This window comes from Lissotriton vulgaris, chromosome 12 (assembly GCF_964263255.1).
Source record: "Lissotriton vulgaris chromosome 12, aLisVul1.2, whole genome shotgun sequence".
NCBI lineage: Eukaryota > Metazoa > Chordata > Amphibia > Caudata > Salamandridae > Lissotriton > Lissotriton vulgaris.
The window spans coordinates 783,908,627-783,928,161 of record NC_141700.1 but is presented as its reverse complement, the minus strand read 5'-3'; the positions used below and the strand labels follow the sequence as shown (position 1 = coordinate 783,928,161).

At 42.1% G+C, this 19,535-nt stretch overlaps 1 protein-coding gene across 1 annotated transcript in view; it reads right to left on the bottom strand.

The window, feature by feature from the left end:
* LOC147678712 (phospholipid scramblase 3-like) overlaps positions 1-19,535 on the bottom strand; it is a 119,318-nt gene that overhangs the window by 77,864 nt on the left and 21,919 nt on the right. Inside the window, exon 2 of the mRNA XM_086946166.1 lies at positions 15,154-15,218. Within this exon, the coding sequence (XP_086802292.1) occupies positions 15,154-15,166 (13 nt within the window). The 5' untranslated portion in view covers positions 15,167-15,218. The remainder of the gene's footprint in view (positions 1-15,153; positions 15,219-19,535) is intronic.

The following is a 19,535-nucleotide window of genomic DNA, read 5'->3' as shown; positions in this document are numbered from 1 at the left end:
TGGGGAATTAATTCCCCATGAATACTGAGGGTCCCGGGGGGCCAACCAGCCCACCAGGTACCTTCAGTAAGCGCCACACAGCTGGATTGCTGGGAGGTGGTCTGAGGCCATGCCCCTTTGTACACCACTCTGTGAACGCACCGCTTGGCACACTGCTGGTGGAGTGATGAGGTCCTCTTTTGTCCTGAGGATCTCAGGATACAAGTAGACTTCATCTCCCGAGCAGCAGTGCGCCACGAGCTGCGTTTGCAGAGTCATCTAAAAAGGGGGCATGGCCTTTGTGCACACTCAGCAATCTAGCTATATGGGGCTTACTGGAGGTAACATGTGGGCTAGTTGGTCCCCAGGGACTCTCAGTATTCAAGGGGACTTAATCCTCCATCTTAGAGTGCGCCAGGAGGGTCGTTTGCAGATTGGTGGAGAAAGGGGGTGTGGCCTGTGTCCAGCTTTCAGCAATCCCACTATCTATGACATACTGGAGGTATCAGGTAGGCTAGTTGGCCCCTAAGGACCACCAGCAGCAAAGGGGACTTCAATCCCCATCCAAGAGCGCACCAGGAAGTGCGTTTGCAGAGTGGTGGGGAAAGGGGTGTGGCCTGCTATGACAACTCAGCAATCCTGCTGTGTGGGACTTACTGGAGGTAATAGGAGGAGTAGTTTCCCCCAAGGATGTCCTTGGGGGTCAACTACCCCTCTTGTCACCTCAAGGGTGGGATTACTAAGACGTCTTCGGAGGCCATGCCCACCTTTCACCACCACTCTGCAAACGCGCTGCCTAGCAGTGTACGGTATGGGGGAAGAAGTCCAATTAAGTCCTGGGGGACTCTGGGGGCCAAAAATCCCTCCTGTAAGTCCTAAACAGCTGAATTCCTGCGCGCTGGTCGGAGGCCAGCAACCTTTTTCCACCACTCTGCAAATGCGATTACTAATTAAAGAAGTGGTTGCAATGGTATAGGTTTTGCATTTGCAACAGTTAGAGCTATTGGCAATGTAAATGTAAAAGTTTATTTTTTATTTTTTATTGTATTATTATTATTTTTTTTATTAGCAACAAAAGCAAAAAGAGATAAGTGGCAATCATCACAATCAAGGCAATAATAATATTCTACATTTAAGCGTAGGGAGTTCCAGGGCACACACAAGGATATCAGTATGGAGGGATACACAAGCATATCAAAGAACATTTATAGTACAAGCGGTTCGTCAATTGAGGCGTTCTGAGGGGGTTTGCAAATGTTCCCTCTGTAATCGTTCCAGGTGGTCCAAATTTGTGTCCATTTCCGAGGGCAGCCCGTGTCTCGTACACTGTCTTTTCTTGGAGCATGCACCAGTCCATGTCCTGTTTCCATTGGCCGATCTTAGGAGGTCGAGCAGCCCCCCAGAGCCTAGCAATGTTCCTTTTGGCAATTGCAAATCCAAGGGTGGCCCACACCTTCCCACTCTGCGATAAGTCCGTGGGCTCCCAAATGTTTAACAGGCACCTTTTAGCTTCAAGTCTGACCTCCACCTCCCACACTTCTTGCATGCATCGGGTAACTCGGGTCCAGTAGTGGTGCAGCCTTGGGAATTCCCAGAGTATGTGGAAGAAGGTCCCTACCTCTCCGCATCCCTGTCTACAGAGCCCGTCTGTACTTCGGCCCATTCGTTGTAGTCTAGTCCCTGAGAGGTAAACACGATGTAATATTTTTAATTGAATGAGCCGGAGTCTGGCCAAAATGGCCACCTCCTTAGGGGAGGCTAGTGCAGATTGCCATTCCTCCTTATCTATTTCTAGACCGTCCGCTTCCCATTTACCCTTGAGGGGGAGCAATAGGTCTGGGGAATGATTAATGATTTTCTTGTACGTGAGTGATATGGCGTGTTCGTGAAGATGACCATCGAGGAGTCTGTCTTCCAGCGGTGAGGAGGCAGGGGGCTGTGTTCCCGCCAGAATGTTGGCCTGGAGGGAGTGCCTGATCTGCGTGTATCTAAAGTGTTCAGAGTGAGCCAGTTTGTAGGTGTGTTGGAGTGAGACAAAAGGTGTAATCCCCTTCGGGCCCCATAGGTCCCAGACATTAGATATGCCTATGAGGTCCCAGTTACGGAACCCCTGGGAACGGCCTAGCCTTCCGAGTCTCTCAGAAACCCAAAGGGGGGTGGCGATCGTGAGGGTGTCAGCCCAGCCCAGTTTGCGTTGCACAATATGCCATAGCTGTACCGAGTGTTGCGTTGGTCCCGTCAGCAGGTATCGTCCCGGTTTGGAGTAGAGCGCTGCTTCAAAGTTACCGCCTGGTAAGACCCAGCGGTCCATTGCGTATGCTGGGGCGTCACCGTCACCGTAAGTACATTGATTAATGAAGGAGAGGTGTGAATGTAAAGGTTTTTTAATGTTTTCCGGTGTGGAGTTGATGTACGTTGTATGTAGTGGAAATATGTGGTAAGTTGTGCAGTTAAATTATGTGGAGAGAAAGTATGTGGTATTTATTTTATAGGAATTAGGTAGAGTGGGATAATGTGTTATGGAGAGTAATTATGTGGTATGGTAGTTTGTGTTGTGGAGTGGTAATGTCAGGTTTAGTCTTCCTTGTGTCCAAAGAAGCTCAACTATGAACTCAATGAGACAAAAAAAAGAAGGAATCACTAAAGGAGCACTTCTGGACCTAGTCAGAGGTATGAACAGGGCCACTGGAATTATGCGACTGTTTGGCTGCACCGACTTTCGCTCAAGTATACATTTTCTGCATTAGCCACATAATTCATCATCTTCTCCCTAATCTGCAGATTTGAACAAAAAAAGCATTGTTCCAGCTCAAACAGCTCAACCGTTACAAAAAAATGAGGAGGCAAGTGTTACAGCATGGTGGAAGGCCCTTTGCAAACCTAGAATGGTCACCTGTTACTTATTGCGAAATGTGGGTGTTAAATTGGCACTAATGGTGTGCAAGCCACTCTTGCTTCCTTCTGCGCCTCTCTTTCCTCTTGCTGCATTTCTGTTGCTTCTTCCTGCACATTTCTTTCCTTTTCTCACTCCTCTTGCCTCTTTCTGCAAATGTCTTCTTCTTTCTACACCTCTTCCCTCTTTCTGCATGTTTGTTGCCTCTTTCTGTACCCTTCTTCCCTTTTCTGTACCCCTCTTGTGTGATTCTGCATCCTTTTTGCCTCCTTCTGCACCACTGTTCCTTCTTTCTGCACTTCTTTTGTTTCTCTCTGTACCTGTTTTGCTTCTTTCTGCATCCCTCATGCCTCTCTCTCCACCCCGTTCCCTCTTTCTGTTCTTCTGTTGCTTCTTTCTGCACTTATCTTGCTTCTTTCTGCTCCTCACTTGCCTCTTTCTTCACCTCTATTGCTTCTTTCTGTAGTTCTACCTGTTTATGTACTTCACTTGCCTCTTTCTGTAACTCTCTTGCTTCTTTCTGCATCTCTCTTGCCTCTGTGTACCTCACTTGCTTCTTTCTACACCCCTTTTGCCTGTTTCTGCACTAGTCTTTCCTCTTTGTGCAACTCTCTTGCCTCTTTCTATACCTCTCTTTCCTCTTTCTGCACCACTCTTGCATCTTTCTGTAGCTCTGTTCTTTCTGTCCTCACCTGTCTTGTCTCTTTATGCACCCTTTGTGCCTCTTTCAGCACCTCTGTTGCTTCTTTCTGCAGTTCTCTTCTTCTTTCTGTACCCCTCCTGCCTCTTTCTGTACCCCTCTTGCCTCTTTGTGCGCCTCTCCTACCCCTTTCTGCACCCCCTTGCCTCTGTTTTCACCTCTGTTGGTTCTTTCTGCACCTTATTTGCTTCCTTCTGCACTTCACTGGCTCCTTTCTGTACCTCTCATGCCTCTGTCTGCACCAATCTTCCCTCTGTGTGCAACTCTCTTGCCTCTTTCTACACCTCTCTTCCCTCTTTCTGCACCACTCTTGCCTCTCTCTGTACCTCTGTTACTTCTTTCTACAGTTCTCTCCCTTCTTTCTGCACCCCTCTTGCCTCCTTCTGTAGCCCTGTTGGTTCATTCTGCAATTATCTTGCCTCTTTTTGCACCTCTGTTGCTTCCTTCTGCACTGCTCTTGCTTCTTTTGGCACCACTCTTGCCTCTTTCTGTACCCCTCTTTTCTCTTTATGCACCCCTATTGCCTCTTTCTGCACCCCTGTTCCCTCTTTTAGCACCTTTCCTGCCAGTTTCTGCACCTCACTTTCCTCTTTTTGTACCTCTGTTGCTTTTTTCTGTACTTCTCTTGCTCTTTCTGCACTGTTTGCACCTCTTTCAGCACCTCTGTTGTTTCTTTCTGCACTTCTCTTCCTTCTTTCTTCACCCCTCCTGCCTCTTTCTGTACCTTTTTTGCCTCTTTGTGCACCTCTCCTACCTTTTTCTGCACCCCTCTTGCATCCTTTTGCACCTCTGTTGGTTATTTCTGCGCTGCTCTAGCTTCTTTGTGCACCTCACTTGCCTCCTCTGCACTTCACTTGCTTCTTTCTACAGCTCTGTTGCTTATTTCAGCAATTCTCTTGCCTTTTTCTGAACTTTTCCTCCTTCTTTCTGCACCCCTCCTGCCTCTTTCTGTACCTCTGTTGCCTCTTTCTGTACCTCTGTTGCCTCTTTGCTGCCCTTCACTTACTTCTTTTGGTACCTCTCTTGCCTCTTCTGGCACCCCTGTTGCTTCTTTTTGCACTTCTCTTGCCTCTTTCTGCACCTCTGAGTTAGAGGTAGTTTTAATCCCCCTGCCATATTATGTCCTAGGGACTTACAGGGGAGGTAATGCCAATCACAGGGATATCCCAACATATAGTGTACCATAGCGTATGTAGGTGTTTTCACTGTATTCTAAGTGTCTTTCAGTATAGCACTGGCTCCGGGCCTGGTTAGTCAGAGTCAGTTACCACCAGTACCAGTCAGCAAAAAAGTTTGGGGCACAGGATGATTTGGCAACAAGGCATCTTTTTGCACCTCTTTTGGTTCTTTCTACATATCTTGTGCTTCTTTCTGCACTTTTCTTTATCTTTCTGGACTTCTGTTGCCTCTTTCTGCATTTCTCTTGCTTCTTTCTGTGCCTTTCTTCCTCTTTCTGCACATGTCCTACCTCTGGAGGCATAGTTAAAAATTAGCATTTAAAAACTTTTGAAATTCACAGAAAAATCAATATGTTTCAGGTACGTTATAGTTAGAAATTAGCATTTAAAAGACCTTTGAAATTCACTGAAAAAACTATAGTATATTTTATTTAGTATAGTAGTATTTATTTTATTTGTTGATTAATTAAAACCATTACAAAAAAGAAAAAAACAAATACAAAACAAATACAATGACTAATTGAACATATGGGGATACAGTGCTTAGATAAAAAGTGTCCATAATTAATTAACTTTTTCCAGTTAGGGATTATAGTGCTGCCGATATTTTCACAGGATTGGTAACAGTCCACAAGTTCCAAAATAAAGTGCAATGTGCTTACAGAACCGAAGCTAAATTACAATGTGCTAGCAGCGAAAAGAACATTTTACAGATTGTCTATATCTGTCGTATTGCAAAATCAATGCTAAAATGACTTATGTTATCATCAAAAAAGTGAACAGTGCATTAAGTGCAATAGGCTAGCAGCAAATATTCAATGGCAAAAAGTGAACAGTGCATTAAGTGCAATAGGCTAGCAACAGATATTCAATAGCAGTAAGCAACAGAGCAAAAGAAAAAATCACAAATGTCTAAAACTAAACCCAGCTAAAATACACTGGTAGAACAGAATCAATACTAAGGTGACTTGTGCTATCAGCTAAAACGTGAAAGGTGAATTAAATCTTTCACTGGCGAATCTAAAGTGTCTTCTGCTAACGGCAAGAAATTATTATTTAGTTTTTAAACAGTCTATAATGTATGGCTACTTTTTAGGGATAAAGTGCACATACGCCAATCAATAAAATTAGTAAACATAATAAGCGAGACATTATTAAAAAAGTACTCCAAAACATACTAATATAACACAGTAAAAAAGTTCCATAAAAATAATCCATCAACCCCCTATAAACAGCGGCATCATCATTTCACAGCTGAAACAAGTTTAACATATATTTTGGGCGTCAACCTTACATAGTTTATTTTCCACTCGAAGAATGAATTGAACAAATTGCTGTATAATATAAACGTTGACACCACTTAGACAAAATATTAATGCCGATCTACACGTTCTAACACCCATTTCTTTAAAAATAGGTTTTAAAATTGTTTTCCGTTCCTGCAACATTTTTGGGCATAATGTTATCATATGCAGCAAGGTCTCATCATACTGCCCGCAGAGCCTACAAATATTTGATGCCCATTTAGACTCCCATTTAGGGGTTTCAGCGTTGGTTGGATATATTCCAAACCTTAATAGCATGATTTTATTTTTAATTGGGGGTTTTTGATGAAAGAGTAAATAAGGTTGGGCAATCATATTATCAAAAGAATTGGCAATAAAACCAAAAATGTTTTTTTCCTCAACTCCTCTTTGTCCAAGACTTCTGACAACAGAGCAGCGGTTGAAATAATTCAGTTTTTAAAAACCATTTTATTCCTTGTTTCATCTTCCAATTTAGGGCATTCAAAATGTAGGAGACACTCAGCAAAATAATCCTGCCAACTTCTTTATTATTTGCCTTTTAAAATCTCACGCAAGCACATGTTCGCCAGAGTGCCCTCCGCGGCTCGAGATGATGCCAATAATGTTTTTAAAAATGTAGCTTGACGAACCCAGAGCTGATTCCTTAAGCCAAATTCCAATCTTAAATTGGCACGTGGGATCTGGCTAGGAATCCTAAAAACTGATTTATATGTCCTTGCCACTATGCCCTCCAGCACTTTCACATCTCTACCCTTAAAAATTATGGACCCATAATCCAGGGAGGGAATAAGTTTTGCTTTCATAACTTTAAGCAGGTGGTCATAATTGGGACATAATAACTTATCTCTCAGTTTTCAAAAAGCGAAGGCAAGTGAGGTACCTTTAGTCTTTAAGTTATCAAAATGCCGTCTAAATGATAAACCATCATCAAATGTAATTCCCAAATATTTTTAAGCTTTAACACAGTCAATAGACAAACCATTGATACTCAAATCCTTTACCCCTATTTTGCCTTTCCCTATTAACATTATTTTTGTTTTTTTTTGTTTTAATTGTTAAGCCATTTTGAGTTACATATGTATTAAATGAATGTATTATTCTTTTTAATCCTATCATGGTTTGGCTCAATAAAATGGTATCGTCAGCATACTGTAGGTATTTAATTTCTTTACCCATTACAGCAGGAGAATGCGAGTTTACATCATTAAAATGGGATGGGAGATCAGACATAAATAAATTAAAAAGACAAGGAGCGGGCACACATCCTTGCTTTAAGCCAACATTTGTTTCAAGGCAGCAGGTAGTGTGTCCACCATCACCTATTTTTGACCTGAACCCAGGTTTTGGAGTACAATAATGTAATCATTTTTAAAAGAGTTTCTGATATACCCCACTTCATTAACTTAGTCCAAAGAATATTTCTGGGTACAGAATCAAAAGCGGCTTTTAAGTGGATAAAACAGATGTACAATTTTGTTTCTTAAATATTGCTCTTTCTCCTAATAAAGACAATAATATAAAATTAGTAAGAGTCGATTCTCCCTTCCTAAAACCTGTTTGAAAAATTGGGATCAATTCTTCTCTTTCCGCCCAAGTTTCCAACTTCTCCAACAGACAACTTGCAAAAATTTTCGCATCTACGTCTGTGAGGGTTATTAATCGATAATTTGCAGGATTATCCTGGGGCCCACTTTTGTAGATCGGCTGTATAATACTTCCCTTCCATGAATCCGGGATACAGCCTGAGTTAAGAATGTCATTAAAAAGGAGAATTAATAACTCTGGCCAATACCTAATTTTAACTTTAAAAATAGCATTTGGAATTCCATTAGGGCCAGGTGCTCCATTTGATCTAATTTTAAGTAGCACTTTTTTAACTTTGTCCACCGATAGCTCAGTATCAATGGTGCCTGGTGTATCCCTAATACCAAAAGGGTCACACCCTTCTACTGGCTCCATTTTACATTGGTGGTCAAGACATTCAAACGCCTCAGTTGGTTGGCTTAGTGAAGTTATTTTCATATTAAAAAAATGTATCCAGCTAAGTTCATCTACATTGGCACTTGTACTTCTAAAATTTCCATTTTCTAATTTATCAATAATACCCCAAAACAGTCGCAGATCCTTCGATTTACATGCATAGTGGAGTTTGGCCCAAGTTTCTTCATAATACAATTGTTTATCCCTCCAAATTTGTTTCTTGTAACCCCTCTTTAGGTCTCTGATTTTAAGTAACTTTAAAAAATAGGAAATCCCATTTGCTTTTCTATACAATGATCTTATTGTTTTGTTAAGAGACCATTTCAAGTATAATAAGCGGTGGGAAAACCAACCTGGGTTCTTAGGATTCAGGATTACACCCCCAGTTGGTTCTCTATTAGGGGATTTATTCAATAAGGAGTCACACAAGGTGGGCCAAAGAGCAACCATTGAATTTCCTTCCGAGTAAGCGGCCCGGGCATCAAGAATTATAAACGAGAGAAAACCAATAATATCTTTCTCTGTTTTCTCACTCCATGTTAACCTTTTTATGTTAAAAGCGGCCGGGGCAGTTCTTAATATTCTGGTTTCTGATAAATACTCGAAGGGTAAACTAATCGTAATAACTTGCAGATTATGGTCACTCTCAATCCTTGGAACAATCTCATAACTTTGAACTAATTATGAGAGTTTATCTGACAATATCGTATAGTCAATTATAGAGAGACAGTCAGTTTTATTAAATGTTGGGAAATACTCTCTATCATGCAAAATCGTTAGGTTGTATTTAATAAATTCACAATTGGACCATTGGGCTAAAAGATCTGAATGGATATCCCACTTTTTATACGATACAAGATGAGTGTTAAAAACCCCAGAAATAATCATCTGTGTGTCCCTACTATAGGTTTCACAGGCGTTATAGTTAGAAATTAGCATTTAAAAAACCTTTGAAATTCACTGAAAAACCACAGGTTTCAGGGACGTTATAGTTGGACATTTCACTCATTCAAAACGAGAGAAATTCGGCTGTTATAGTTAGTTGAGCTAACTTTAATTCGTGCCCCCAATGCACTGCTGATGATGTCACATATTACATCATTCATGACATGGTCAGTGACATCACTGATGGTATCTCAAATGAAATCACTGATGACATCATGGCCTCCTTTTGCTGTTTGTATTTTTCTGATGCTCACCTGTTTATAAATTCACTTGTTTTTCACCAAAGCCGATAGATTGGCTCTGAGCTGCATTTTTTTTTATTTTGGATTCTTCTGGTGTTTTCAAATTGAGGTTCGCACTTAATATCTGGTTGCTATCTGTGTCTGTGATACATTATGTAACCTACCCTCTCTTTTCTCTACACAAAGTCTTCCGTGGTCTCCAGTCAAAAGGGTGCCTCTGTGAACATGTCCTCCCTCCGCAAAGACTTCACTACAGCTGCTTTAAAGTGACAAAAGAAGGAGCCTTGTTCTCCAAACAAAATCTCCATTACCCTTAACGATAGATGACCTCATGGAAGAAATAAAACTTTTGAAACCTTTTGTCATAGACACCAATGCTACCCTTCAGAGACTAGAGGAGAAATGGTCTAGTCTAGAGTGTTGGTGGTGGAACAGAAGATTAGCGAAGCTCAGGACGTGATCCCTAAAGTCCATACTATCTACAAAGAAATAGCTCTTCTCAATCAACAAAAGGGGGGACTTGGAAAATCGCAACAGAAGTAATAACCTTAGACTTTATGGTATTCCTGAAGGGGAAGAGGGATCTGACATGCGTGCTTTCCTCAAAAATCAGATCCCTAAACTGGTTGGCCTTACGGAAGGTACTAATCTCAACCATCAACATGCGTACTGCATTGGACCCAACCTGGAGGGTCTTCCTTTGCATCGCCAACCAGTCGCTCCAAGCATGCATATTACTCTTCTAATAATCAAGACACTCTAAAACAGCTAGTCGAGGCAAAAATCATTTTTAATAGAAAATCGACTGAGAAAGCTTCTGGGACATTGCTAAAGATCAACTCTAAATTCTATGGTGGTGACATTTTGTTAAATGTCTCTGATCTCCTTGTTCCTCTGCCCGCTTTTAATGATATCCTATTTTCCTATACCACATTGTTGGGTTATAAGTTAAACTTTTCAAAATCTGAAGTTCTCCCACTAAACAAATACTGCTTAAAAAACATGTTCATAGATACAGGTTTCAAATGAAACACAAATTACATTACTTGTTTGAGGGTCAAATATTCCTCTTCAATCTCCAAACCGGTTCAACTTAACTAGGAAGATGTTTTACTGAAAGTACTTCATATGTCAGAGAAATGGTCACCCTTATATCTATCTGATGGGGTAGATTGGACACTATCAAAATTATGATGCTCCCTGTCATTAATTTCTATTTGTCCATGTTACCAGTGCGGCTTCCATTAGGGTTCTTTAAAACCCTTAATAGTAGTCTAAGTACATTCCTATGGAATAATCGGAAAGCTTGCATTTCTTTGCCTTTTTTACCTGCTCCTAAGGTTCGGGGAGGTGTCAATTTTCATAACTTCCGGCAGTATCACTCTTCTATTCTAATACGTCAAGTTTTACCATAACTTTCTTCTTCAGAAGCACCTTTTATGTTGGTTTGGCATAAATTGGAGTGTACCCTGATTCATCCTATTCCTCTTTCTTCACTAGTTAATTTTCTGCATCCCCCTCGTTCATTTAGTACTTTTGTTTTTCAGCCTCCATGAATATTGAGAATTATTCATTTTACATTGTTCATATTAAGATATTATATTATTATCATCTAGCTATTTGAACATTTGAACATTTATATTGCCTGTTATCGCAGGATGTTCTTTTTTCTTTCTTTCTTTTCTCCTCTCTCTTTTCTCTCTTTATATATAAAATGTAAAATGCTACGGTACCTATTTTTGTATTACTGTTCCTAGTTTTTGTTTTTGCTTTTTACAACAGCAATTATATCAGGTTTTCATTCTACTATGGTTTTATATACTGTATACTATTTTTGTATTTTTCCTACAATTGTTACTGTAATGCTGTACCCCTTGTTCTTACTTACTGAAATTAAGCTCTTTTAAACTTAAAAAAAAACTGAATTGTGGGTCTAGACTTTCCTGCCATTATAACAATATAACAATGTGTAATTTATTATTTATTTTCACAAACTATTTTACAACAAAAAAGCAGACAGCATGCTGTGCCTTCTGCAGACCACCACCTAATAAGGTAGCATCCATTCCAAATCTTTATTTCGATCACATGATCATAAAAGATGTACAAAATTTACCACATCAATTAAAAATCCGGAATATCAATATGTCATTAATATAAAATACATTAAGAATTAAAAAATAGTAAAACATGGTGCCAGTTAGTCAAGGGATGAAAGTTAGTCAAGAGTCTCCGACCCCCTTTATCAGTCGGGTGCAGGCATACCACATTGCAGTTAAAAATGTTGCCATAACGAACACAATTGGCCGGGATAAATCAGTCTTCAAAACTCTGTTTGCGGGTAGGAATGTTTTAAATCCCAGGTTTTTGAGGAGGGGGACAAGCCAGTGTTTCCTGCTTTTCCGGTAGGCTCGACAGAAGAAAACCGCGTGCAAATCGTTCTCCTTTCTGTGGGCACATGCAGGGCATGTCTCTGTGGCAGGCCGACAGGACCATACTTTAGTAAAAGACCTGAAAGGAAGGGTCCCGTACCTCCACTGCAGGAATAGCTTTCTTGTTAGAGCCGGAGTCATGCCATCTAAAACGCATTCAAGGTTATATGAGTCTTTAGTTTTAGTAAAATGGTGTGTTAGGGATCCTTCATGAGTGCTATCCAGAGCTCGAAGAAGCATATTGTCATAATACGCTCTGGACAGCGCTTTCCTCAGAATCCTATTGCTTGTGCTTTCCGGGTCTGACCATAGTTCTGGTAGTCCAAGGGTCTCACAAGTTCTCTTGATGTAGTTTAACCAAGGCGTCTTGGTGGCATTGGGCAGGGATAGAAATTCCTCTAGCTCGGTTCTATAGTTGGTGAGGTCTTGACTGCTCCAAAGACGACGCCAAAAAGTTAGTGGTTTGAGCCCTAGTTCCTACGTAATGGGCCTCAGACCCAGGTCCAGTCTCAGGGGCAGGAGTGGAGTGCTTGGGGGAAGGGCTGTCAGCTGCCTGAGGAATTTGTTTTCTGTGGTCAGCAAGTTATGCGACCGGATGTGGCCCCACAACTCTCCCCTATAGGTAACTCCCCCCCGCGCCTGGGCTTTATAAATTTGGATTGCAGGGCCGAGTGGGCGATATGGTGACTTACTCGCAATTCTCGAAATGCCTCCCGCCCTCTGGGCCAGTTTCATGTTTGCTTTTGTCCGGTGTGCCCCCCACGTTAAACTTTGGTTTAGGGTTATCCCCAGGTACTCAATTGTGTAAACCCTTTCCAAGCACACTGTACCAAGCAAGGGGTTGGGGCGTTTAGAGGGCATAGGGTTTAGGATCATGAATTTAGTTTTCTGCGGGTTGATTTCAAGTCCCCTTTCTGTACAAAATTCCAGAAAACCATCCAGCACCCGCTGTATGCCCATCTGGGATTTGGACAGCAGCAGGGTGTCATCCGCAAACATAATTGCGGGCACCCTGCTGCTGTTCAGTTTTGGGGCGTCAATGTTGGCAATCCTTGTCAGGTGCGCGATTACCCCGTTCACAAAGAGGCAGAACAGGGTCGGTGCAAGCACACAACCCTGTCTCACCCCTCTGCGAACGGGGAATCTTTCAGTTAAGTTGCCGCTTCTCCCGCACCTGACACGTGCAAAGGTATTTTGGTGTAGTTTCATCAGGATTGCGAGGATGTCTTTCGGGACGCCTAACTCCTCCATTACCTTCCACAATTTTGATCTTGGCACCAAATCGAAGGCGGCACGTAAATCCACAAAAACTGTGTACAAAGTGCCGCCCTCGATCAGTGCGGTCCTCCAGTAAATAAGGTTTAATCGAAATATGTGATCAATTGTGGACACCCCCTTCTAAATCCCACCTGGTATGGGCTCAGGGTATCTGTCTCCTCCAGCCAATTCTGCAACCGGTCCAGTATTAGCCTACCGAAGAGCTTCTGTGATACGTCGATGAGGCTTATTGGACGATAGTTGGCTGGAAGCAGAGGAGATGCCTTTTTAAATATTGGAACCACCTCTGCACCCAGCCAAGTATCCGGGACCTCCATTACCTTAAGGACCGCATTGAATATCAACAGGAGATATGGGGCCCATACCCCTGGCTCCTGTTTGAATAGGTCGCCTGGCACCCCATCCAGCCCCGGGGCTTTGCCTGTTGACAACCCTAGTTAATTTTCTGCATCCCCCTCGTTCATTTAGGACTTTTGTTTTTCAGCCTCCATGATTATTAAGAATTATTCATTTTACATTGTTCATATTAAGATATTATATTATTACCATCTAGCTATTTGAACATTTGAACATTTATATTGCCTGTTATCGCAGGATGTTCTTTTTTCTTTCTTTCTTTTCTCCTCTCTCTTTTCTCTCTTTATATATAAAATGTAAATTGCTATGGTACCTATTTTTGTATTACTGTTCCTAGTTTTTGTTTTTGCTTTTTACAACAGCAATTATATCAGGTTTTAATTCTACTATGGTTTTATATACTGTATACTATTTTTTTATTTTTCCTACAATTGTTGCCGTAATGCTGTCCCCCTTGCTCTTACTTACTGCAATTAAGCTCTTTTAAACTTAAAAAAAACTGAATTGTGGGTCTAGACTTTCCTGCCATTATAACAATATAACAATGTGTTATTTATTATTTATTTTCACAAACTATTTTACAACACAAAAGCAGGCAGCATGCTGTGCCTTCTGCAGACCACCACCTCATAAGGTAGCATATTTATCTTCAATTGCCTCTGACGTGGGTTTTAGGTCCATTTGGGGGTGGTATTTGGACAAAGCAATGAATAGCTAAATCAAAGCATAAATAACATGTTTCACATACAGGGCCAAGCGAACAGAGACATCCTCAATGTTTTCTTTATTTTAATGATGCACATAATTCTTATGGTGCAATGATAGTTTTTTTAATGTAAGGCTTTAATGGCATATTTCTGAAATAAAATCATATGTGATGGATGGATTGAAAAAACACTGGGGCATATTACTAACAAGTAGCGATATTTATCGCTTAATAGGCTTAGCGACAATTTTTTTAGCGCTGCCTATCGCTGAATATGTTAGTGGAGAAAACATGCTATTAACAACGTTTTTCTCCATTCTGCTAAAATATCCAGCGATAGCGGCGAAATGCGTGAATATCGCTGAGAATACAGCAATATTCACGCATTAGCGATGAAATGCTCTTAGCCATGTTATCCACCTCCCATTGGATAACATGGCTAAGAACTGGTCTGGGCAGGTGTTAGTATTCGGAGATATTTGCGCTTAGCGCTAATATTTCCAATGCTACGCCTGCCTTGCTAATAGGCGATAGTGACGTTAGCGACTGCTTTCAGTCGCTAACTGGTTGGGTACACCCACTTTGTATGTCATTAGCGATAAATATCACTGACATGCAAAGCGGGCCTCAAACCGCTCACTATCGCCTACAAGCTGTCGCTAACATCAGTTAGCGACAGCTTGCTAATAGGGCGATAGAATTCTCGCCGCTTACCGGACGAAAACGGCCGCTAAATCGGTGATAATTGCCTATCGCCCCCCTTGGTAATATGCCCTACTATTTTTTAAACTTTTAGTCTATGGTATGTTTTTAGATCGAATTAAAGGAGTTGATAAGCAGGACCTGTGGAAAATACTTATTCTGGTGAAGCGCTGGGACATGTATGTGACATACTGCAGTGTTGGATATGATTGGGAGCCCCTGGGGGGTGGAACACAAACCCTCTACCCCTAGAATCTAAGGCAACCTAAGAGCCAGGACTGTATTCTACGGTTTAGTGATCCAAAAGGCCCCATAAACTCCGGAGGCATTTATTTAATCATTCAAAACAATGAAAAAGTGCATCTCTGAGGTGTGTCTGGTGACAGGCTTGCCAGAGTTACAAAATGGTGAAAGCCTCAATGGGCAGACAATCTCATGGCTGCTTTGTACATACCTTGGAACGCCATTGTCTTAATGTAATTTAATAATTCCGGCAAAAGTTGCAAATCGCTCGGTCCCCTAATCAAGGAAACAAAAAAATATTTTAGCAAAATGTGTGTGTGAGAAAAAAAATCCACAGCTAAAAACTGCAAAATCCATTTTTAAATATGTACTAAACCCATTTTTGCAATTCAGAGAAGTTTTCCCACATCATAAAATAGGCTGTCTTACTCATACTGAATCACAATTTGGAAGGGGCGTCTAAGGGCGTTCCTTCCAGTCTGTGAGTCGGTATGGTATGTATCAATATTTTGTGACCACAATTCTAGTCTCAACACATTGATCAGTTATAGACTTCCTGGTTAGGGTGTTAACTGATTTCCAAAGGGAAAGAGGTATCCTTTTATAATTCCTCCTCTTTGTCACTCTTTCTCTTCCTCCCACACTCACAAACATATCTAAATGTAAATGTAAATTGATACTTGTATAGCGCACTACTCACCTGCAAGGGTCTCAAGGCGCTTGTACGAATACCGCTGTGGAACCCATCCTGGCTTTCCCTGTGGGGCGTCCACTCCTGGGCACTCCCAAGGTGGAGGCCAGGCATCCTTAGCTTTGTGTGGGCCGTTGTGGAGATTAAGCAAGCTATTGCCCAGAGTTGCAGAGTGGGACTCCATGATTGGAATAGGCACCGAGGCGAGAATTATCAGGTCCGTGGAATTTTTGAGCCCAAGACCCGCCGAAGCGGGGAATTGAACCCTGGTCCCGGGCTAGACCTCTGCATCAGGGTCTGCCGCTCTAATCATTGAGCCACACTTCTCCCTCTCTCTCAGTTTCTCACTAACGCATCTCTCATTCCTTCACTCGGTATTCCTTGGGTTTTCAGGACACTTTGTCATCTTTACTAGGCATGAGTGTTTCTAAATTTGTTGTTTGAAAACTGTCACTTAAGAAAAACTGCAAAGTATTTTTATAATGTGATGAACTTAGGTGAAACAGTTTCTGCTTATTAACGAAATTGATTTTTTTTTATTTTGAAGAGACTTTATCATATTATCACAGGTTTGCTGCAATATGTCTATAAAAATAAAGATGTTCTTAAAATTAAATGGTGCAGGATACCGCCTGTGCTTCTTCTTTTTTCTTTTACTTCAGTTTGACTGTAAATTAATGCTTGCGTTTATGTAATATCTTTATGAATATGAGTGCTTTGTAAAGAAAACAGCACCCTCGTGCTGCTGTTCACTCAGGGGCATCATCTAAAGGTCAGGAGGGCCGCATGTGGCCCCTGGGATGTACTGTGAGTATCACTGGCTTAACCAGTGTGGGGAAGAGGGGGGCAACATGCTGTAGTGAGGGGGTGAAAGGGTGGTATTGCCCCATTTACGCCCATATGCATAGGCCGTGGACGAATCTTCGCGAATTTCTCCAAAAAAATGGCCTGCTCCACTCCTTCCCTTAAAGTTTGGGGGTGATCGTGAAGCAGGGGCCGAGAAAAAAGGCGGGCCCCAAAACGTGTTTTCCCCATGCAATTTTCCACAGGACTTTTAGCCAGGGCTACAGCCCGAACGGCTGAACGGAATTACACCAAATTTGGCAAAAAAGTAGAGTTCGGTTCGCAGGTTACGCTTTTTGTTAAATGGTGTAAATCTGTTCAGTAGTTCCTGAGCAAATCATAAGTAAAATCACAAGTATATCTATAGGCGCTTACGAGTATGGTACGCGTACGGGTCCGAGTACCGTACGCGTACGTAGCGTACCTTTCTGAGCACGAGCCGCATGCTGATTGGCTGTCAACACTCCAAACCAGAAAGTGTTGGCAGCCATCTTGTGCCTCGGTAGACTGAGGCACAAGAAAGCAGATAAACAAACATGTAGAGTGCAAAAAGGGGGCAGGGTAGAAACACCCTGACCCCCTAGGCCTGCTCAGGTGGTCCCACATGGACCTTTTTTTTTAAATCCGGTCTGCTTTTTTTAAAATTACCCCCCGGGGGCACCAAATCCCCCCCCCCCACACTGACCCGGGGACTGCCACCCCCAGGGCAAAGCAACGCAGCCCCCTGGCGCATACTGGAGGCTCCTGGTGGGCTAGTTGGCCTCCAGGGACATCCAGTATGCAAGGGGAATTAGCTCCCCCTCTGAAAAAGCTCCAGGGGGCTGCATTGCAGAGAGGTATAAAAAGGGGCGTGGCCTCATTACACCTCTCTGCAACGCAGCCCCCTTGCGCATATTGGAGGTTCCTGGTGGGCTAGTTGGCCCCCAGGGAATACCAGTATGCAAGGGGAATTAGTTCCCCCTCTGCTAACGCGCCAGGGGGCTGCCTTGCAGAAAGGTGTAAAAAGGGGTGTGGCCTCATTACACCTCTCTGCAATGCAGCCCCCTGGCGCATACTGGAGGTTCCTGGTGGGCGAGTTGGCCCCCATGGACCTCCAGTATGCAAGGGGAATTAGTTTCCCCTCTGCAAACGTGCCCGGGGGCTGCGTTGGAGAGAGGTGTAAAAAGGGGCATGGCCTCATTACACCTCTCTGCAATGTGTTGTATATTATCCTTCTTCTATTTCCTTTACTCTTTTGTTTTATTCTACGAGAGGAGATGTGTTGTATATTATCCTTCTTCTATTTCCTTTACTCCACCACAGTTCTTACCTGTGTCACCCATTCCAGAATGTATATGGCTCTGTCTCCTTCTAGGGTTCTAGCTGGTGACAGTTTGTGCCTGGCCAGCTTGTGTTGAGGTGACTTCTCCTGTTCTCCTGCAATAAACCTCTGTTGCTGCTCCTGTGGTCTCCTGGTTACTTACTACACAATGCAGCACCCTGGCGCATACTGGAGGTTCCTGGTGGGCTAGTTAGCCCCCAGGGACCCCCAGTATGCAAGGGGAATTAGTTCCCCCTCTGCAAATGTGCCCGGGGGCTGCGTTGCAGAGAGGTGTAAAAAGGGGCTTGGGCTCATTCCACCTCTCTGCAATGCAGCCCCCTGGCACATACTGGAAATTTCTGGTGGGCTAGTTGGCCCCCAGGGACCCCCAGTATGCAAGGGGAATTAGTTCCCCCTCTGCAAACGCATCCGGGGGCTGCGTTGCAGAGAGGTGTAAAAGGGGCGTGGCCTCATTACATCTCTCTGCAATGCAGCCTCCTGGTGCATACTGGAGATTACTGGTGGGCTACTTGGCCTCCAGGGACCCCCAGTATACAAGGGGACTTAATCCCCCAACTTAAAACACTCTACAGGGCGCGTTTGCACAGTGTTGCAAGTAGGGGGCGGGCTTGAGGTGATGTGAGTGCAAACATGCCCTGAGGTGCGTTTTAAGTTGGGGAATTAATTCCTGTTCAATCCAGATTTCCCACAGGGGGCAACTATTCCAACAGGTATCTCCAGTATGCGCCACGGAGCTGTGTTGCAGAGTGTTGTAAAAAGGGGGCGTGCCCTTTGAACACCTCTCTGCAACACAGCTGCCTGGTGCATACTGGAGGTACCTGGTGGGCTAGTTGGCTCACAGGGGACCTCAGGATTTAAGAGGAATTAATTCCCTAATCTAGCTCACTACTATTCCTGAAAAGTAAATTTAACTGTACTTACCAGTAACTTGAATTTCCTTCCATAGGATATCATTGCCTAATATATTAAAGATATATTAATTAAAAATAAATTAAATAAATAAAAATATATTACAATTTCAATATTTTTAAAAACATTTTTTTTCAATTTATATTAAAAATATGTAATGTAATTTAAAAAATAAAATATCTAAAAATAAATAATTAAAAATAATGTAGTAAATCAGTATAAAAAAATAACAATGAATATATGTAAAAATTATCATTTACAAAACCTTTGAAATTCACTGAAGAAACCATAGGTTTCAGCAAAGTTATAGTTGGGAATTAGCATTTAAAAAACCTTAGAAATTCATTGAAAAAAACATAGGTTTCACACATGTTATAGTTAGGAATTAGCATTTAAAAACCTTAGAAATTCACTAAAAACCATAGGTTTTGCACATGTTATAGTTAGCTGGACATTTCACTCATACAAAACCATTGAAATTCCCCCGTTATAGTTAGTTCAGCTAACTATAACTCACGCGCCCGCAATGCACTGCTGATGACATCACACATTACATCACTCATGACCTGGTCAGTGACATCACTCATTGCATCACTGATGACATCTCAAATGACATCACTCATGACATCACTGTTGACATCATCCTATTGAAAAGAGTGGCAGACCTCCTCTGCATAATATAACCTTTGATACACACCTTCAAAAATAGAAAATAAAATGTTCAAAAAAATTGAGATATCAATACCAGTTAGAACAACCTATTCAGTAATTCCAAAGTCTACATACACATCCACTCATTCACCAACAGTTCTATATAGTCATTCATACA